The sequence below is a fragment of the Urocitellus parryii genome, chromosome 7, assembly GCF_045843805.1.
Source record: "Urocitellus parryii isolate mUroPar1 chromosome 7, mUroPar1.hap1, whole genome shotgun sequence".
Lineage (NCBI taxonomy): Eukaryota > Metazoa > Chordata > Mammalia > Rodentia > Sciuridae > Urocitellus > Urocitellus parryii.
Genome location: NC_135537.1, coordinates 173165748 through 173185985, shown reverse-complemented (window position 1 = coordinate 173185985; position 20238 = coordinate 173165748). Strand labels below are relative to the sequence as shown.

At 34.1% G+C, this 20238-nt stretch overlaps 1 protein-coding gene across 1 annotated transcript in view; it reads left to right on the top strand.

Annotated features, from left to right (window-relative positions):
- The first annotated feature begins 3687 nt into the window (after positions 1–3687).
- The window catches only part of LOC113176921 (ATP-binding cassette sub-family A member 6-like), a 55649-nt gene continuing 39098 nt past the window's right edge, over positions 3688–20238 (top strand). The window contains exons 1-11 of the mRNA XM_077800524.1: positions 3688–3839; positions 4295–4377; positions 4872–4974; positions 6224–6428; positions 7528–7686; positions 9003–9106; positions 10006–10232; positions 14653–14794; positions 15347–15532; positions 16077–16224; positions 17409–17577. Coding sequence (XP_077656650.1) covers positions 4879–4974; positions 6224–6428; positions 7528–7686; positions 9003–9106; positions 10006–10232; positions 14653–14794; positions 15347–15532; positions 16077–16224; positions 17409–17577 — 1436 coding nt within the window. The 5' untranslated portion in view covers positions 3688–3839; positions 4295–4377; positions 4872–4878. The remainder of the gene's footprint in view (positions 3840–4294; positions 4378–4871; positions 4975–6223; positions 6429–7527; positions 7687–9002; positions 9107–10005; positions 10233–14652; positions 14795–15346; positions 15533–16076; positions 16225–17408; positions 17578–20238) is intronic.

The window sequence follows — 20238 nt, the reverse complement described above, 5'->3', positions numbered from 1 at the left end:
TAAATACTTAAAGGAAATAAAACCAACATCCCAAAAGATACCTGCAACCCCATATTTACTGCAGTGCTAATATAAACAGCAAAATGTGGGTTAAGCTTAGGTGCTCATCAACAGATAATGGATAAAGTAAATGTAGCATATATGCATGATTTTTATGACATTATTTAGCAATAATGGTCTAGTCATTAAAATAGAGTGTCATATAACCATAAAGAAGAATGATCCAGTGGGGTGGTGCTTGCCTGTAATCTCAGCAGTTTGTGAGGCTGAGGCAGGAGGATCACAAGTTTAAAGCCAGCCTCAGCAACTCAGTGAGGCCCTAGCACCTTATCAAGACTCTGTTTCAAAATAAAAAAAAAAAAATAAAGAAGGCCTGAGGATGTGGCTCAGTGGTTAGTGAGCTTGGGTCAATCCCCAGTACTAAATTAAAAAAGAAAGAAAGAAATTCTGTCATTTGTAACAAAATGGATGAAACTGAAGTCCGTACCATCATGTTGAGTTAAATAAGTCAGATACAGTAAAATAAATACCGCTTGTTCTCTCATATGTGGAAGCTAAAAAAAAAAAAGTTGCTCTGAAGATAGAGTAGTAGTTAATACAGCCTGGGAAGAGTGAGGGTAGGGGGAACAGAGGAAGGATAAAACTTGTATATCAAAACAGAAAGAATAAGTTTTAGTGTTTAACAGCACAATTTGCAACTTCGGTTCAGAATATCTATTATATAGTTTATGAAGGACTACAGGAGTTCTCTTCCACTCTGTCTAATCTGATGTAAAATCTATCCATTGATTTTAATTTTAACTATTATTATTCTTTTTAAATATTCATGTATTCTAGCTGGGCATGGTGGCCTGTAATCCGGAGGATCACAAGTTCAAAGCCAGCTTCAACTACTCAGGAAAGCCCTGAGAAACTTAGCAAGAACATCCCAGGGTGGGAAAAAATTTTTAAAAAAATATGTGTGTGTCTGTGTGTGTGTGTGTGTGTGTGTGTGTGTGTATTCAAATTCTAATAGGTGATTTTCCTGTTAGTTTTACTTTTCACTGTCTCCTGTTTTAGCTAAATTTCACTATTTCTTTAATACTTGAGATATATATATTACAGGCTCTCATAGTTTCTATTGTCTTTAGTTATTGAGTATTCTAATAGTTCCATTTGTTTGATCCACTGGGGTGTGTGTGTCGAGCAGGGCAGGAGGGGAGTGAATGATGAAATTCACTTCTCAGAGGAATACTTTGTAAATTTTTGTTAACTTGTGCCCTGGATTCTTGACAGAGCCCTATATAATTGTTCATCTTCCAGGTGGGGCTCTGGGAGAGTAGAATTTAGTAGTGATGATAGTTAGTAGTCATAGTAATATTAACAATTATAGATCCCATTCTTTGAGCTTTTACAATTTTCCATGAACAGTTCTATGTACTGTACTTACATTAATGAATTTGATCCACACAAAGGCCTTGTATATATAAACACTCTATTTCTCAATTTTTATGGGTGAAGAAACGGAGAGGGAAAGAAACTGATTGCATAAGGACATTCAGCCAGAGCATGGAGGAGCTAGGATTAGGACCCCAGTTTGGCTCCAGCATGCACATGCTGACTGCTGTGATACCCTTCCTATTGCCAAGCCGAGCGATTCCTCTCCTGCTTCCTTTACCTGAGTAGGTTTTTTGCATTCCTTATTACCACAGAGACTGGGCAACAGATATGTCCTGGCTCTCCCTGGGGTAGTAGCTGAAATTTTCTGGTGTATTTTTAGCACCTAACAGTCTTGCCAAGATGCTGGATTCAAACAGGGACATGGATTCCAGCTTTCCAACCTGTCAAGCATCCAGTCACAGGGACATTAAGACACTGAGCCATGGGTCTTGGTCTAATATATTCTTGGCCTGCTCAGTGTCCACAATGCCACTCATGGTTCAAGAGAATTTAAATTTCCCTTTTCATTTTTAGCGTCTGGGTATATGCCTTCTTCTCTTTCTTTCTTAGTATTCATTATTTTCTTTTCTTCTTCATCTTCTTCTTCTTTTTTTTTTTTTTAAAGTTTGGCTATGTATCTGAACTTTTGTTTGGGGATTTATCCTAGTCACCATTTCACTATTTTCTGTCCTCCTAGTCAGAAGCTGGAGCTTCCCGCATCATCATAGGTCAACATTTGTGGGGAAATCTTCACATTTAAATGAAGACATTAGTCTTCCCCAAATGAAAATAAACCAGAATAAAAAATTCAAGAAAGAGAAAGACAAAGCATCTACAAAAATAGTAAGAAAATGAGAAAATATATTTAATCAAAGCAATAATTGATATTATAGATGTAATAATATTACTAATATGATTGTAAGGAAAGCAAGAGTAAAAATAATTCCTAAATTTTTTTAGAGTAGCTGTAACAATAAAAAACTAGAAAACTGAACTGTGTTCCAATTGACTTACACTGAATTATTTCTTTTTAAAGAGAGAGAGAGAGAGAAAAGAGAGAGAGAGAGAAAAGAGAGAGAGAATTTTTTTAATATATATATATTTTTTTAGTTTTCAGCAGACACAACATCTTTATTGGTATGTGGTGTTGAGGATCGAACCCGGGCCAAATGCATGCCAGGCGAGCGCGCCACCACTTGAGCCACATCCCCAGCCCTACACTGAATTATTGTTTTATTTTTGATTTAATATTTATGTGTGTGACCTTCCTCACACCCCAGGAGACCTTTAAAACACCTCTATCACCTTTGCTTTTGCCAATTTTTAATGTAAAAGACATGTAATCTTTCACTGTTGACTATTTTTAAAATTAGAACTAATTTCAAAGGAGAGGAATATATGCACAATATGCAATTATAATTGTAGTTATTCTTTTTTTTAAACATATCCTCCTTTACTCCAGAACATCTCTGTTTTATGATTATTAACATCTGTAAGTTGGGAGCCACGTCAAATATTTGAGATTTCCCAATACACGGACTTTGGTTTCCTGTTTTGCCATTTACTGTGGCAGGTCAAGAAAAGTTTGCAATTCTTTTCGGAGAGATAGACTTTGAAATGAGAATTGAATATTTTTCCGTTTTTATTTTTTTCTAGTATTTATGCTCAGAAATTCTCCTGAAACTTTTAAGATTTTTAGTCCTTGGCAATGTATTTACTGTTAGTTTGTTCACACATCTTACCATGCCTTTATCTACTGTTAAAAGAATGGAAAAAAGAAATTTGTTCCTAATTCTTCATTTTCCATCTTAACAGATTCTTGAAGGCAGAATAGTCATTTTTTTTGCATAGCTTTATTAGAAAAATAAACAAAAAAAAAATAAAAAAATTCAGCTTCAGCATGTTTGCCCACTTAGTCTGAATTGGTCAAGTTTATAATTGACAGTCATGTTTAACCATCAATCATGGGGGGAAAAAAGATAAAGATTTCTCATACAACTTTAACTTTGGTCAGTTTTTTTTTTTTACTCTTTTCTTACTCTTTCCTTCATCTTGGTCTCATGATATCTGATGAACTAGTATAATTTTCCTTATTTACCATTTCTCCCCTATCCCTGGAGTTGAAAAACAAGATGAACAAACATAGGGTCTGTTTTATTCTCAACCAATCACCGAACAGTCATTTCCCTGCAGAATAATTGGTTTAGGGGTTAAAAGGAGAGAGAACAAAACAAGTTCATCATGTGCCACTTGGCTTGACTACACCCCTCTGTAGAAGGCAGTCGAGTAAGAACTGCTGGGAGTAGCCACCTACTTAAGGAATAAATGAGGAAGCAGCAATACATTTTAAATTTTTCATTGTTACACTAGGTTCAAGGAGAACTGTGATTTGCCAGAGGAGTTTTTAAAATTTCCTGACAGTAAGTAAAGTTTTTTTTTTCCTATAGTATGTCAAATATGTGGGTGGACACTGTTAAAATCATAATTTTCAGATGTTTTCAAACACTTCTATGTTTTTATGTTGAAGACTTAATGATTAAATTTTTTCTGTTTTTTTCCCAAACAACTTTTATCCTGTAAGTATAACAGTAAAATATAGGAAAAGAGTAAATTTTTTTTCTGTTCTCACCAACAGAGGATTGCATAAATATTTTGATATGCAAATTTGAAAGAATAATTAAATTTGGAGATTATAAAAACTGGGAAAAAAAGACTTCTGTTTGTTTGATAACATCTGGGTGAAATTCCTTTCCCATGTAATTTGTTCTTTTCGTCTTCTTCATTTTAAAACTTGCTTCACAGATTGTTTCCTGAGTTATTCAGGGACTAAATTGAGAAATTTAAGAGAAATTGTTTTATTCTTCTTGTGTCTCAGAATCCAATTTAATGCACTTTGAGTCCAGATAGTGATCCCACAGCCTGATTCTTTTGTTAAAAGTTGTCCACTGCAATCTTAAGGTAAATACTATAAGAAAATATTTCACTGGGGTCATAAATAATGAATGTTACTTATTATTCACATGAACTGAAGTAATCTGAATTTTGACATTAATTTGATTAGCTTTGAGATTTTCATTAAAGTGCAAGGAGCAAGAAATGACTATTAATAGGAAGAGATATAATTTAATTATTCACATCATTCTGCTATGAAAGGTCAAAAAAGTGAAGTTATAGGTTCTAAGCTCAAATGATAGTTTTTCTAGAAAGTGTAGAATTCTGTTGCTGAAAAATGTGAAAACAAATCACTCTACCTCTCCACCATCTCTCACTCCCCCAGATAAAGTGAATATATGTGAGGTGAATCTTTAGTCATGAATTATTGCAATACAATTTTAAATCTTTTTTAAAATAAATTTTAGAAGTAGTAAATATTTTATTCAAAAATATAATCATGATTTTTCTTAGTATGCTTATTTTTTTCTGGTTTATTTCTCTTTGTTTATTTAATGAAGAGGCAAAATGAGAATAAAACAGACAAGTGTGTATCAGCAAACTCAAGCTCTTCTTTGTAAGAATTTTCTTAAGAAATGGAGGATGAAAAGAGAGAGTGTATTGGTATGTATGACAGTTTGTCTCCTTCCCAGTTTTATTCTGTTGCTTAATGATTTCTAATGTTATGCTTTAATTGGAAGACCAGATGTGTTGATTTTTAGGTTGTCTCTATTTGTATTTGTTTAATTGAGAAACTCATAATAGTTTTTGAACAATAACCTAGAATTGTAAAGAGTAAAATACTATTCAGATCTTTAAAAAGAGATTAAGTGCACACTTAATTAAGTGGTAAATTGTAGGAACTGTTAAAGCTACCACGTTATCCCATATAGAGTCAAATAATTGGCCTACAATAAATGTTAACTCCATGGTCTCATATTTAAGACTGTTAATTTTCTACCTAAAGATTTTTCTGAGAATTATGATCATGTCACACCACTGTGGGTTTGCCAGGCAGCAGGCTAACTGCAGGTGACTAGTCCAGATCACAGTGGCTTAATTGTGAAGGTTTATGTTTTACTCTTATTGCAATCTGAAGGTTGTAGTGGAGAAGTGAGTTGGATAGGTGGTACACTCTTCTCCACACAGTCATTCAGAAACCTTGACTTCTTCAACTAGAGACTTTGAGATCTCACTAGAGCTTACAAACCTTCACTGAGTTTTCTGCATCCAGTCAGAAGATGAGGAAAAGGAAGATTTGAGACAGAGTATGGAAGGTTGTGTGAGGGTCCCTGAACCAGGCTCGGAAGTAGCATGTTATCACTTCTATCCACATCCCACTGGCCAGAACTCAAACATTTGGTCTCACTTAATTTTGGGAGGTGGGGAACCTAGTCTAACGTGATATAAAGGAGGAAGTGGTTATTGATATTGTTGATTCACTGGTTATTGACATTGTTGATCCACTAGTGAGTCTTTAACATCCAGTTCCTTCTTATTTCCTTTAGTCTTTGGTACAAAGGTGTCAGAACTGACAAAACATTTGCCCCATGAACCCTATCTAGAATACTTATCTGGAGTCTTGAATTAGCTACCTAGGTGTGTAGAAATTAGCACCCTATTAGGTGTCCTGTTAGTTTCTAATGGCTTGTGACATAGTTCATGAATTATTGCAAAAGTTTAGTTCTAGCTATTAACTTGGTATTTATATTCATTGGGTTCTCCTTGCTCTGAAGAGTAGAGAATGGAGAGACCAACTACATGGCAAAACTGAAATCTGTCTTCAACAGTTCTTTGATGTGGACTGATTTTAAGGGAAAATGATCTAAGCTCATCTATTTCTTCTTACTTCTTTTTGTCAAATATTTTATAGGAATGGGGCCTCCCAATACTGCTAGGACTGTATGTGGGTCTGCTTTCAGAAGTCAGAGAAAATAACCAATTACCTGAAATACCTCCTCAAGACCTGGGAAGGGTAGACAAATTTAATGTCTCTTCTATAATGATTGTGTATACTCCAGTCTCTAATATAACTCAGCAGATAATGAATACAACAGCATTTGCTCCCTTAATGAAAGGTAGGTGTACTAATGGCAAGACAGCATTACTGATATTAGTTGTAGTTTTTGATAAGATGTACACATGTTAATTTGAGGTTACAGTGATACATTTTGTTAACAAATTAAACATCAAGATAGCATACAATTTTGTTAGTTTTTTTGTTTGTTTTGTCAGAACTATTAGCTTTGAGGGCAGTTGATTTAAGGAGGCCCAAATTCCTATTGGAATGTAATGAAACAACAGATTTATAATTTCATATTTGCAGAGTAGTGAATAGGGGAAACATAACTATTGGTGAATACATATGTTTTTAACATGGAAATATAATGATTAAGATGTATAGCTCACAAACAAACAAACAAACAAGCAACTAAGTAAAAGATTAGGTATTGGTTATAGAACAGTAATTTCATAACTATGAAAACATGAATAATCTGAAGGTTGTTCTTTCTGAATATGTTATAATTCACAAACATCTTTAGGGGTCTTCATTCTAAATTACATTATTATGTAATCAAGATGAACAAACTGTGTAATTTATTAATGTGTAAGTTGGGTATAGTCTGACTATTTACTCTTTAATTCATAATTTATAACAAGTGAAGTTTCTGGTTGTTATAAATAGAGTTGCTTGTTATCTTAGTTCCTGCATAGGACAAAGGTCATACAATTTCTTTTCTTCAATAAATTTGGAATCTGGAATACTTAGCTGTATAATGACTACAATTTGGAATCTGGAATACTTAGTTGTATAATGACTACAATTTGGAATCTGGAATACTTAGCTGTATAATGACTACAATTTTTCATAGTTTCATTGTCTAATGCTGACTAATCCCACCATAACGTTTTTTGTATATATAATTATTTTCTTTTTAAAATGATTTATCATTTTAAAAAGAAAACACTTAAATTCTTATGCATGTCTCCTGATTCTAGAATCTAAAGAATTAAAATAAAAATGTCCACTTGACTTTTATTTCAAGTTTGCTTTAAATGGAAAATGATATTAGCGTTAAGTCTAATAAAAATATGTGATGATAGTTGAATATAGATTTTATGTTGGGGAAACTCAATTACAATTTTCTATGTCTATTTTTGCCTTATAATTCACAGGAACAAGAATCATTGGGGTACCAAATGAAAAAGACATGGATGACATAATTTTCCAGAATTTCCCACATGCAGTGGGAATCACCTTTAGTGACACTTTCTCTTACAAGTTAAAATTTTTTCAAGGATATGCTGTTCCATTTTTGAGAGATGATTTAACAGGTGACTTTTCATGTAAAATTTAATTATGTCTGTCTTCATGTTTTCAACATAGGAACAGGTGGGGATGGGCAATATAGATTTTTTTTCTATGACACAGGAGAAAATAAAATAACATTTATTGTTGAACTTATTCCAAGATAAACTAGATAAACTAGCCTCCCACTAGAAGCTGATTCTCAAAAAACAAAAAACCTGTAGAATAATTCAACATATATCTATTGAGCATGCATGTATTTGATTGGAAGGATGCAGGTGTGATCAAGACTGACAGGTCTGCTGATGAGGTGAAATTCCAATTTATCAGGAAAGTCAGATGTTGAAGAATTAAGGACAAGTACAAGGAAAGGTTCTTGTGGGGACTCAGACTGGTTTTCCTGGTGAACTGTGGAATTAGGGAAAGGATGTTTAAACCAAGACCAGAAGGCATTACTTTCAGGGAACAGAAAGAGGAAAGGCAAATGGGAAATACCTGAAGGGAGAAAGGGGATCTCTTATTAGATCTTGAAGATACTGAAGAGGAGTATGATGGGCAGAGGAAGCTGGATCTTCTGACATCTCATAGACCTCAAGCATTGGATAGCCCTTGAGGTACTTCAGTCAAGGCAAGGAAGGTTGTGATTAGGTTTCCAAGACTAAGACAGCATTCCTGAAGCAGCCAGAGAATAGATTGTAAAGGACTCAGGGAGAATGTAATGAATCCTGCCAGTGAGCTGACAGGTGGCTGAGCTGATGCTGGAGGCAGCTGAAAGGGAGAGAGGGCAAAAAATTAGAAGACCCTCTAGGAAGCAGAAGCAATGGGACTAGTAGAATCAGTTCTTTCCTACTCATGCTAATTGGGACAGGGGATGGGAGAAAAATCATACCCACCACAAAGTATGACAAAGCCAGGTTATAAGATAAAGAACTCAAGAACTATTTTATATATCTTATATATAGCTATCAGGAAAGACCTGTTTGATGAAGTTACTTGAGAGAGAAGATCAGGATGAAGAAGTGAGCCATACGTCCATCTAAAAGGAGAACATTTGAGTGCAAAGAAAGTTGTAGGGCTGGGGTGTTTTTAATATTTTGAGAAATAGCATGGAACACAGTGTTTCCTTTTATTTATTTTTTGTTTTCTAATGTCTTCTATGAATCTGTGGTCTTCGTGAATAAAATTACCTTTTTTAAACTTTCATGTGCTTCTTTCTTCTGTGTAGTTAAATATTCTGACTGGCAAAGTCTCCCCTGTATTGTCTTCTCTTAGATTCTTGCTTCTTAGTGTCCAACTGTCTTTGTCCCATACTGATGGTTATTTTTTTCTTTGTGCTTAATAGGTCATTGTTGGGAAATATATGGTGAATATTCATGTGTATTGTCCAAATACTGGGAAAGAGGATTTGTGACTTTGCAGACTATCATTAATGCTGCTATTATAGAAGTAAGTACCCACCTGAGAAGGTCTAATGTTCAATGTAAACTAATCCCAAGGGCATCATGATTGTTGTGAAAGTTGATGCTTTTAGTCCATTTATGCTGTGATTTATCAACTACCTGAGACTGGGTGATTTTAAAAGAACAGAAATTTGTTTTTCACAGTTCTGGAACCTGTAAAATGCTAGATCTAGGTGCTAGAAAACTGAGAGTCTATGTTCCTCACAGATTTCACCATCTAAGTGTCCTCACATGGTGAAAGAGCAGAAGGGCAGAAAGGGCCTTAGTTGGTTCCCCACAGCCCTTGATAAGGCACTAATTCATCCATGAGGGTAGTACCACATTCATGAGGATAGTTATCTAATCACTTCCCCCAAAGGCCTACCCCTTATATCATCACAGTGATGAAGTTGCAATGTGAATTTATAGAAAGGTCCCATTCAAACCAAAGCAGTGATGTATGCTCAGGTTTTCATATGTTTATATAATGAAGCAGATGTTCAGACAAGAGAACCCTGCCTATTTTCAAACTTGTTTTTTGGTACTAGGGATTGAACCTAAGGGTGCTTAACCACTGAGCAGCATCCCCAGATCTTTCCATTTTTTCCTTTTGAGACAGATTCTCACTATGTTTCAGGGGCTGGCGTTAAATTCCTGCTTCTCCTGCCTGAGCTTCCGGAGTATTTTCAAACTTTTAGGTTTTAAGTAGTTCTAAAATCACAGGAAGCTGCAGGAATTTACAGAGAGGTCCATTTTACTAGTCACTCATTTTCCCCTAATGTAAAATCTTATATAGTAACAGTAGAATATTGAAATTGTTATAAGTACAAACTGCAACACTGATGCTGATTTCATCAATTTCAGTTCCTTAAATAATGATTCATATTTGTTTAAATTCTTCTTTAGGTCACAACAAATCACTCTGTGATAGATGAGTTGATGTCAGTCACTGCTATAAATATGAAGACATTACCTTTTATTTCTAAAGACATTTTTCAAAGTGAGATGTTCATTTTATACTGTTTGCTTTATTTTTCCCCATTTATATATTTTGTATCACACAATGTTACAAAAGAGAGGAAAAAGAGTAAGGAACTGATGAAAATGATGGGTCTACATGATTCAGCTTTCTGGTGAGTGATACATTCAAGTAGTTCCAGTTAATAAATGGAAACTCTGAAGCAGAAAATAACATGTTATTGCTTCAGAATACCATTGTTTAATCTTGATATAGTAACTACATTATCTTTTGCTGACTTATTGATTTAGTCTGTGTTAAATTTTGTCATGGAAAATAATGCTTACAGTTTGCTGAGTAATTTTTCCTGTGCTATGAATATCTTAAGCTAACTCTGTTATAGAGGAACTCTCCTCTAGTTTATAAATAAGGAGAGTTAAAATGAAAGAGGGTTGCCGAGCTTTTGGTATATGTTGAGTACCAGAGCTGCAACTCTAACCAAAGAGTCCTGAAGGCACTTCTCCTAATTGATCTACCCACAATTATCAGCTGATTTCTCCCATGCTTCCTCATGTTGAAGATAAAAATGTAGGCCTATGAAGGCTAAGTTGTGTTCAGGGGCTGGGCCCAAACATATATTTTTTGGAGCAAGGAAATATCATATGTTGTTAAATGAAGTAGCATATGGAACGTGTTCAGGAAATACAATACCTAGGCTGACATGTAGGAAGGGCCTCATAAGAGCATTTGCTTCATATAGTAGTATTTATATCTTGCTCCATTCCACACATAATTTAAAGTATTTTGAAATATATGTGTGAATATATACACATAACGAAAACATTAATAGATGATATTAGTAAATAGAAATGTAAATCATACATCCCTCAATTCCCAAGATGTCAAAGGGAATTTTGCAAGACATTCAGTGACAAAATTCATACTGCCTAGAAAAAGAGGAAAAGGAAAAATAATGTATTTATTTTACCCCAAAAGATACATTTTTGATATTGAATCTCCATGTAGTCCTCATATCAATAAAATATTCTTTATGCATATGGAACTACTTGGAATGAATAATTATTCACTTGAAAAATCCCTTGAAAGCCATGTGTTTCCTGAAATATAATTATGATCTAGGAAATTTTTATTATCTATAAAATATATTTACTAATAGTGATTTTTAATTCTACTATGTGTGAATTGTGAAATAGAAAAAGAGGAAACCATTTGTTAAGAGAGGGAGAATAATTTTTTTGCAATGGGACATTTGGAAATACAAATAGCCAATCACAAAATCTGTTAGGAAGGAAGAGAGATGGAACTCCTGTAAAAGGGGCCTAATTTAAATCCAGGGCATGTCCTATAGAACAGAATGACAGCAGTCACCTGAGATCAGGGAAGTACCAGTCAATCCCATACTAAAGTGAGAAAAGTATTATACATTGCATGTGAATTCATTCTTAGGATAATCCTTGGTATGCATCAAACTGAAAACTTAGCAAAAAAAAAAAAAATATATATATATATATATATATATATATATATATATATATATCTCCTTAAAACAAAGAAAAAGATTCTGAGATGTTTCTACTAAGTTCCAAATGTGTCTATTTGAAACAAATTGAATGTCACTCTTTTACTGATGTCATACATGTGTAAAGTAATCATTATTTATTCTTTAAGTATGATGTCTAAATTGCTTTATTTTCAGCATGAGGGTTTTTGTAGGTTTAACATCTCTCTCCAAATTCCTTCCCTCACTCCTGTAACTGGTTCTTTTTTTAGATAATGTTAAAATCTCTTTCACTTGTAGTTCTCCTACATTGTGATTTTTCATTTCCTACTTAAAGTAGTTCCCTTCTGTACTCAGGAAGTGGAATCTGCAGAATGTGTTATGCTTTTAAAAATATGCTGATGGCTTCTCCCACAGGCTGAATCACTGTAATGATGTGAAATTTTAAAAGTCAAGTAAGTTGTAAATCTAGTATATACATGTTCTACTGGGACATATTGAATCAAGGTCCTGGTTTTAATATTTTTGTTATATTCTTCAGTTGTTTTAAGTAGAGGAACAAACTCTGGAGAGAGAGAGAGAGAGCGCTACATATGCACCTTGATACTGGTTTACTTTGTGGCCCTGAGTAAAGCCATTAACTAATAAAAAGATTACAGCTTTCTTTTTTTTGTACATTTCTTTTTAAAATTTGTCATTGATTTTTTTAAAAAATAAATGACAGCAGAATGCTTTACAATTCTTATTACACATATACAGCACAATTTTTATATATCTGGTTGTATATAAAGTATGTTGACACCAATTTGTGTCTTCATACAGGTATTTTGGATAATGATGTCCATCACATTCCACCATCTTTGCTAATTCCCTGCCTCCTCCCTTCCCCTCCCCATCTAGAATTCATCTATTCCTCCCATGCTCCCCCCCACCCCAATATGAGTAAGCCTCCTTATATCAGAGAAAACATTCAGCATTTGTTTTTTGAGGATTGGTTAACTTAGCATTATCTTCTCCAGTGCCATCCATTGACCTACAAATGCCATGATTTTATTCTTTTTTTATTGCTGAGTAAAATTCCATTGTGTATATATGCCACATTGTTTTTTATCCATTCATCTACTGAAGGACGTCTAGGTTAGCTCCACAGTTTAGCTATTGTGAATTGTGCTGCTATAAATATTGATGTGGCTGTGTCCCTGTAATATGCTATTTTTAAGTCCTTTGGGTATAGGCCAAAGAGAGGGATAGCTGGGTCAAATGGTGGTTCTATTCCCAGATTTCCAAGGAATCTCCATACTGCTTTCCATATTGGCTGCACCAAATTGCAGTCCCACCAGCAATGTATAAGTGTACCTTTTCCCCCACATCCTCGTCAACACTTACTATTGTTTGTCTTCATAATAACTGCCATTCTGACTGGAGTGAGATGATATCTTAGAGTGTTTTGATTTCCATTTATCTAATTGCTAGAGATGATGAACATTTTTTGATATATTTGTTGATTGATTGTATATCCCCTTCTGAGAAGTGTCTGTTCAGGTCCTTGGCCCATTTGTTGATTGGTTTATTTGGATTTTGTGTGTGTGTGTGTGTGTGTGTGTGTGTGTGCTTAGCTTCTTGAGTTCTTTATATCCCCTAGAGATTAGTGCTCTATCTGATGTGTGAGGGTTAAAAATTTGCTCCCAGGATTAGACTCTCTGTTCACCTTACAGATTATTTCTTTTGCTGAGAAGACACTTTTTAATTAGATTCCATCCTATTTAGTGATAAGGTAGCATCACTATACCAGACCTTAAACTACACTACAGAGCAGTAGTAACAAAAACATTATAGTATTGGCACCAAAACAGACTGGTAGACCAATGATACAGAATAGAGGACAGAGAGACTACCCCACAAAATTACAAGTATTTTATATTAGACAAAGGTGTCAAAACATGCAATGGAGAAAAGATAGCCTCTTCAACAAATGGTGCTGGGAAAACTGGAAATCCATATGCAGCAAAATGAAATTAAACCCTTATCTCTCACCCTGCACAAAACTCAAAGTGGATCAAGTTCCTAGGAATTAAACCAGTGACTCTGTGCCTAATAGAAGAAAAAGTAGGCCCTAATCTTCATTATATGCCATTAGGACCAAATTTCCTTAATAAGACTCACATAGCACAAGAATTAAAACCAAGGATTGCAGCTTTCTTATTTATAAAATAAGGCACTTGAGCTAAGGCACACTGTGGTCTTGTTAGATCTAAAATCTGATACTGTGTCTGGATAAATACTTCATAAAAATGGGAACATGGGCACACCTGAAGCAAATCAGCATGAAAATGTAAATGCATACCATAATTCATGTCGGTTGCAGTAAAGAAATCATGAGTATGAATAGGAAGAATACATGGAATTACTGAAGTTATGGATTTCAACTATTAAAGGAGTGGAGGTGCTACCTGTGGAGACCCTCAAGAATTATCATATATCCCTGATGTTAGTAGACTTGAGTTATTTGACCAGCATCTGTTAAATTTCCTTCCAATTCTATAATTAGGACAATTTGTTAATATCTAATGCAACTGAAGATATCTAATGCTTATCTTTTTTAATTCAATAACTTCATCTTAGAGATGTTCTTATTCATTTACCCAGAAAAGACAAATACAAGGATGTTCTTAGCAATGTTGTAATAGAAAACAAATCGAAGAACTCTACATGTCATGGGCAGGAGAACACTAGGAGACAACAAAGCCATGCTGTCGTATACAGTCACTAAATTTGTTGTAGCATCCTTTCCCAGGATTGAAGCCTCTACCAGTGTACAGTATCCATATCTTTCTGTGATAAGGCAGTCAAATTATGTGGAAATTATAAACAGCACATTTAGAGAACTGGTTACCTTCATGGGAGAATAATGATCAGGAAATGGGTACACAGTGAACTTCTGTCATATTGATATTATAGCTGTTAAACTAGGTGTCAAGTATAAGGGGAATCATTGTTATTCTTTCGATGTTTTTGAATATTCAAAATATTTATTAATGAAATTAAAATAATTATGTAACTTTTTGTCTTTGCTTAGGTTGTCCTGGGGTTTAATGTATACTGCATTCATCTTGGTCCTTTCCATAGTCATTACAATTATCATAACATCCACCCAAGTTATACTCATGACTGGCTTTATGGTCATATTTACACTCTTATTCTTATATGGCTTGTCTTTGGTAAGTTCATATGTTTATTCACACTGTCTCCCCTTGAGTTCTTAGCTACAAGTAGTAAATATTAGTGTCCCTGTAGGTTAGTATAGTCCCTTCTTTCGTGTCCAGTGTGTGTGGCATGGTAGCCATTCCTAGTTATCACTTCTCCTTCTAATATTCTTTCCATATTGCTCTTTCTTCTCTGAATGAGATCCTCTAATTTCTTCTACTTGCCAGGATGTTTTCTGCAGAAGTTGTAGATAGATACCCTTCCTTAGCATATTAATTCATTTTAATTTTTCCAAGTTTATATTTGTACCCTATCCTCAGGTCTTTCAGCTTCTGCCCACTTCCTCAACAACAAAAGTCCACTGTCTGAGTAAGGTCAATAAGGATCCTCTTTTAGAAAAAAAGAAGAAGAAGAAGAAGAAGAACTGTGAACAGAACAGAATCACTATGCCTTACTATTTTCATTCTCACTGTTAAATATTTTTCATGATATAGAGATCCTTATACCAGTAGTTCTCAGTGAAGTAAATGTCTGCCATAGCTAAGTAAGTGTGTTCTCTCTTTCAGCTAGCTTTATCATTCCTGATGAGTGTGCTATTACAGAAAGCTGTCCTCACAAATTTGTTTGTGTTTCTCCTCACCCTCTTTTGGGGGTTTGTGGGATTCACTGCCTTCTATAAACAACTTCCTCCATCTATACAGTGGATTTTGAGTATTTGTAGCCCTTTCGCCTTTAGAGTTGGAATGACTCAGGTAAAAATATTGCTAATTAATTATTGAACATTCAAAAGAACTTGATACTTCACAACTGATTATAAGCAACACTATTTTCATCCAGGAACCTTTAAGTAGTTTTTCTACTTCAAAACTAACTTTGAAAATGTTCACTTTTCAGTGTACTAATTAAGTGCTTCACAAGTTTCTCATGTTATAAGATCTGTTTCATTTGTCACATTGAAGATATTTTGAGATACTGCAGTGACTTTATAAAAACAAGCACATGAGTCCTTATTTAAACATCTATACTTAGAACATTGTATTTTTTAAACCAGTGTTTTTTAAATAATATTCTTTTGTTTACTCTAAAATGGATATGCTTTTTCCAGTTGTTTTATTTGCTTACTTACATATTTCACTAATTAAAAGGTTATTGAAAAAGCTAGTTAGTAATAATAATTCTGGTTTTAATAATAATAGTAATTCTAATAATTCTGAAAGTAATAGTTCTAATAATTCTTGATGCAACTTATATATTTATTAACTTAAATATATATTGTGATTTTTGGTTGAATCTTAGATTCTCCACCTGGATTATAACTTGAATGGAGTAGTTTTCCCTGACCCCTCAGAAAAATCATATACAATGCTAGCAACATTTTCTGTGTTGGCTTTTGATGGTCTTATCTACTTGATGCTGGCACTGTACCTTGACAAAATCTTACCCTGTAAGTAATGAAGTAATGGTGGTTTTTTTTTCTCTGACATCTATTGTTAATGATTATATCAAATAGTTTTTCTCAAAATTATGTAAATCTACTTTTTTATAAATGAAAAGAAAATATTTCTCATCTCAGAGCAATATATTCTTTATTTTACTTCATAGTTTTAATGGTTCAAAGGAATTTTTATGTAAAAACAACAATTCTTCTGACTTGAATATAATGTCATAATTACATGATAATACTGATTATACAACATTATAATTATGTAGTAATGAAATAATGTTAGTTTTCAAGTATCCTTGAATAGTGGTTTCAAAGAGTGATACTTAGGACTTGTGTCAGAATAAGCAGAAATTTATTAAAGTGATTTGACTGTGGAAGTGCTTATTAATAAATATTTGTTTAGTATTATTTTCAACATTATCATATATTGTTCATATTTACAGAAGTATATTAATATGCAGCCACACTGTCTTTATCTTGCAAACAACCAGAAATTTAAATAAACTCAGAACACCTAAAAGCTCACTAGACTCAGAATGCTTTCCCCATGCACAATCTTCTTATTCTTGGATATTCCTTCTGGTTTGACTATAGTTAGGGTTATCTGGTATATTCCTGTGTATTTATGTTTGGTCCTCTATTTCTATTACTTCTGTTTTATATCTGAAGGCCCTTAATAACAAATGCTACTTTATTTTTTTTTTAATCTGGAAATAAATCGAAAGCACAACCATATTTATCCTGAACTAATATCTCCATGTGTATTTCATTCATGTACCTACATGTGAATATATGGACTTCATTATTATGTCCAGTTGTATTGCCGTGCTCAAGTTTTTAAGTTCATAGAAATGTTTATGATTAATATGTGCCATATTGAGAATTTACATTTTTCCAATATTTCATTTCATTCATTCTTCTAAATGCCTTTAGGGTCACATTTTATTCAAGCCTTTGATCTATATTTTGCTCAAAGTTTTGTTATATAGTTTAACTTTTGCAATGTTATTTCTTTTGAATTTTCATTGTTTACTTCATCATCAACTTTTCTTCTGAATAATAGCAAGTTAGAAAGAAAAGAATTTTTCTATGATGTTTAAAAATTTATGATATTCTAGATTGTTCAGGGGAAACCTTGTATTCATATTAGTGATCTGATATTATATTGCCTATTGATTAATTAGATGGAAATGAGCACCGCTATTCTCCATTATTTTTTCTGAGTTCATCATCTTGTTTCCGACACCGAAGGACTGATAATATGGTCATTGAGAAAGACCTGGATCCCGAGCATCCCTCTGATGGTTATTTTGAACCCATAGCTTCTGAATTCCAAGGAAAAGAAGCCATCAGGTAACCATAATTCATGAGTACCCGGCTAAGGAATGATTAACCAATAGCAATGAGGTGAGCCTGGGGCCAAATATTGAAGGGAAAGGAACTTGTCAACATCACTTAGCACTATTCCAAGGCCAGCCACCACCAGTTTCTCCTATCTGCTACCTGAAAGGAGGATTTCCTTTGACCCTCTCCATACAATGTTACCAAGTCATGCTCCACCTTGTCTGCTTTCCTCCTTTTGTCTCTTGTGCCCTACCTCTTTCTATACTTGCTATTTTCATTCTCTGAACCCTTCCTTTCATAGTTTTGTCTGGCTTATATGATAAGATGGAAGAAGTAAGAAATTTGGAATCGGAAATTCTTAGAGCCTTGTATCTCAATTGTTTCTCATTTGATGTGTAACCTTGAAAAAACAAGTAAGTTTCTCCAAGTCTCAGTGTCTTCTGTGAAAAAGAGTAATATCCACTCCATAGGATTGTTAAGAGATTTGGTAGGTACCTGGACCATACAAGGAGCACCTGAAATATCTATGTTCTTAGACCTTTCCTCTTATTTCAGTCCTCAGCCTTTAGAATTATTTGAAGTAGAACCACTGAACCCAAGAATCCATGAATTTTAAAAAGTCCTAATTTATTTTTCAACACAGTTGCAGTAAAAGAATCAGAACTTTAAATATCAAACATTTATTTACTTATCAGATATTCACATAGTACTTATTACCTACCAGAGATATACTTAATTCTTACTAAGAATTAAACTTGTAAGGCAGGTGTTTCTGTTTTCTACATTTTAAAAAGGAGAGAAGTGATCTACTGAAAGGTTAAGTTCCTTAGCCTAATATTTTTTATTGAATATATCATGTTCATTTAAAGCTTCCTTTGATCTCACTGTACTATTCTCTTCATCCCTCTTTACGTGGCAATGATGATAGATTTGGTATGTCACTGTGGTCCCTATTTTAATGTTGTAGTGTATCCCTACATGATATGTGGCAATTCTCTGTGTTTTTATAGTATTACTATTCTACAAATTATATCATATTGCACTTATTTCCTGTTTGCTGCTTTTACACTCAACACTATGCATTTAATCTATCCATAGTGATAACTGTGGTTAATGCACTGATTTCAGTTTTAAAAACTAAAAATTTTAGTTTTTGTATAATATTTTAAGACATGAGTCTCTGAGCTTACTTCTCTCATTTTGCAAGATGGATACTTTGGTTATTTCTGATTTTTTGCTTTTATGAGCACTGCTGCCATGAACAACCTTTTAAGAATAAGCAATATAAAATAATGATTTTGTTCAAAGTTTCTTTTGTGTATGTGAAGGTGTGTGTGTGCACATGCATATGGGGGTTATACTTCTGCACATCTAGCAAACAAAAGCCAGAGCTCTAAAGTTGGTGCTGCATGTGACAGGCAACATAGTGATTCTGATACATAAAACATGAGGCAAAGGATGCCAAGAGATGTCACTGGAGCTTGATGTCATATGTAAGAGCCTTGACATTCCCTCTAAGGCTCACGAGGAAATCCCAAGGAACACTGAGGAGTAATTAAGATGATTTTTTTAAAAAAAAAATCCTGTTTTCTGTTAAGAGCATGAATTCTAAGGGGAATAACCTGATAATAGAAAAAAAATAGAGGCAGTATAAAATAGGAGAAATGATAAAGGACTAAACAAGAATGATTATATTTAGTAGGGAGAAGAGAGACCCACCACTACAGTTTTAGAGTTAAATTTTATAAGAAATTGTAATTGGTTATATGGGTGATGGATGAGTCTGAGCAATAATAATGAAGAAAATAGCTGAATGTCCATGCTGCTAAGTAAGGTCCAGAATGGTGGAGGGGGAATAGTTTAGGTGGGAAAGGAAATGAGATCTCTTCTGGATCTTCAAGTTTAGAGCAGTTTCTTCTTAAACATAGCTTCACATTACAATCACCTGGAAGACTTTCATAATATCTCGGTCCTAAGCCTTCACCCCAGATCAATTAATATTTAATCTAATGTGAATCTTTAAGGTGGTTTGCAGACATCAGTTGTCTTGGTATTACAATGTACATTCAAGTTGAATAATCATTGATTTAGTTTTTGTGTGGAGAGAGAGAGAGAGAGAGAGAGAGAGAGAGAGAGATATGCAGACAGGATAGAGAGAGGATAGGTTAGTGTCAAACCTTGAGAATGAATACCACACTCAGAGAGTCTAGGTGAGAAGATCCACAGTATACATGGAGGACCCTGAGGAAGCACAAGATGATGTTGGAATATAGACACTGAACAGAGAAAGTCATTGATGGAGACTCATCCAGTGAGCAGTTTGCATTCGGTAACTAGGTGACCACAAATGATTTCATTAAAAGTAGGTCCCTGAAGTGGGTGGTTTAGGTCTGAGTGAAAGTGAGGAGTAAAGAAAAGGTGAGGAAACAGAGATGGCAAGTTTACATTTTTATTTTGAGAATAGTGCAAAATAAGGGGAGGAGAGAAACTGCATCATATCTAAATCAGAGTTAGAGTTCAAAGGCAAGCTATTAGAACACTCTAGAAGGTATAAATGACAGAGACTCTGACTACTGAATAAGAAAGGAAGGGATGGGAGACGAAGGGTAAAACCAGAGGGAGAAAGTGAGGATAATTACAGAGCTTTCTACTTTTCTAAACAAATTATTA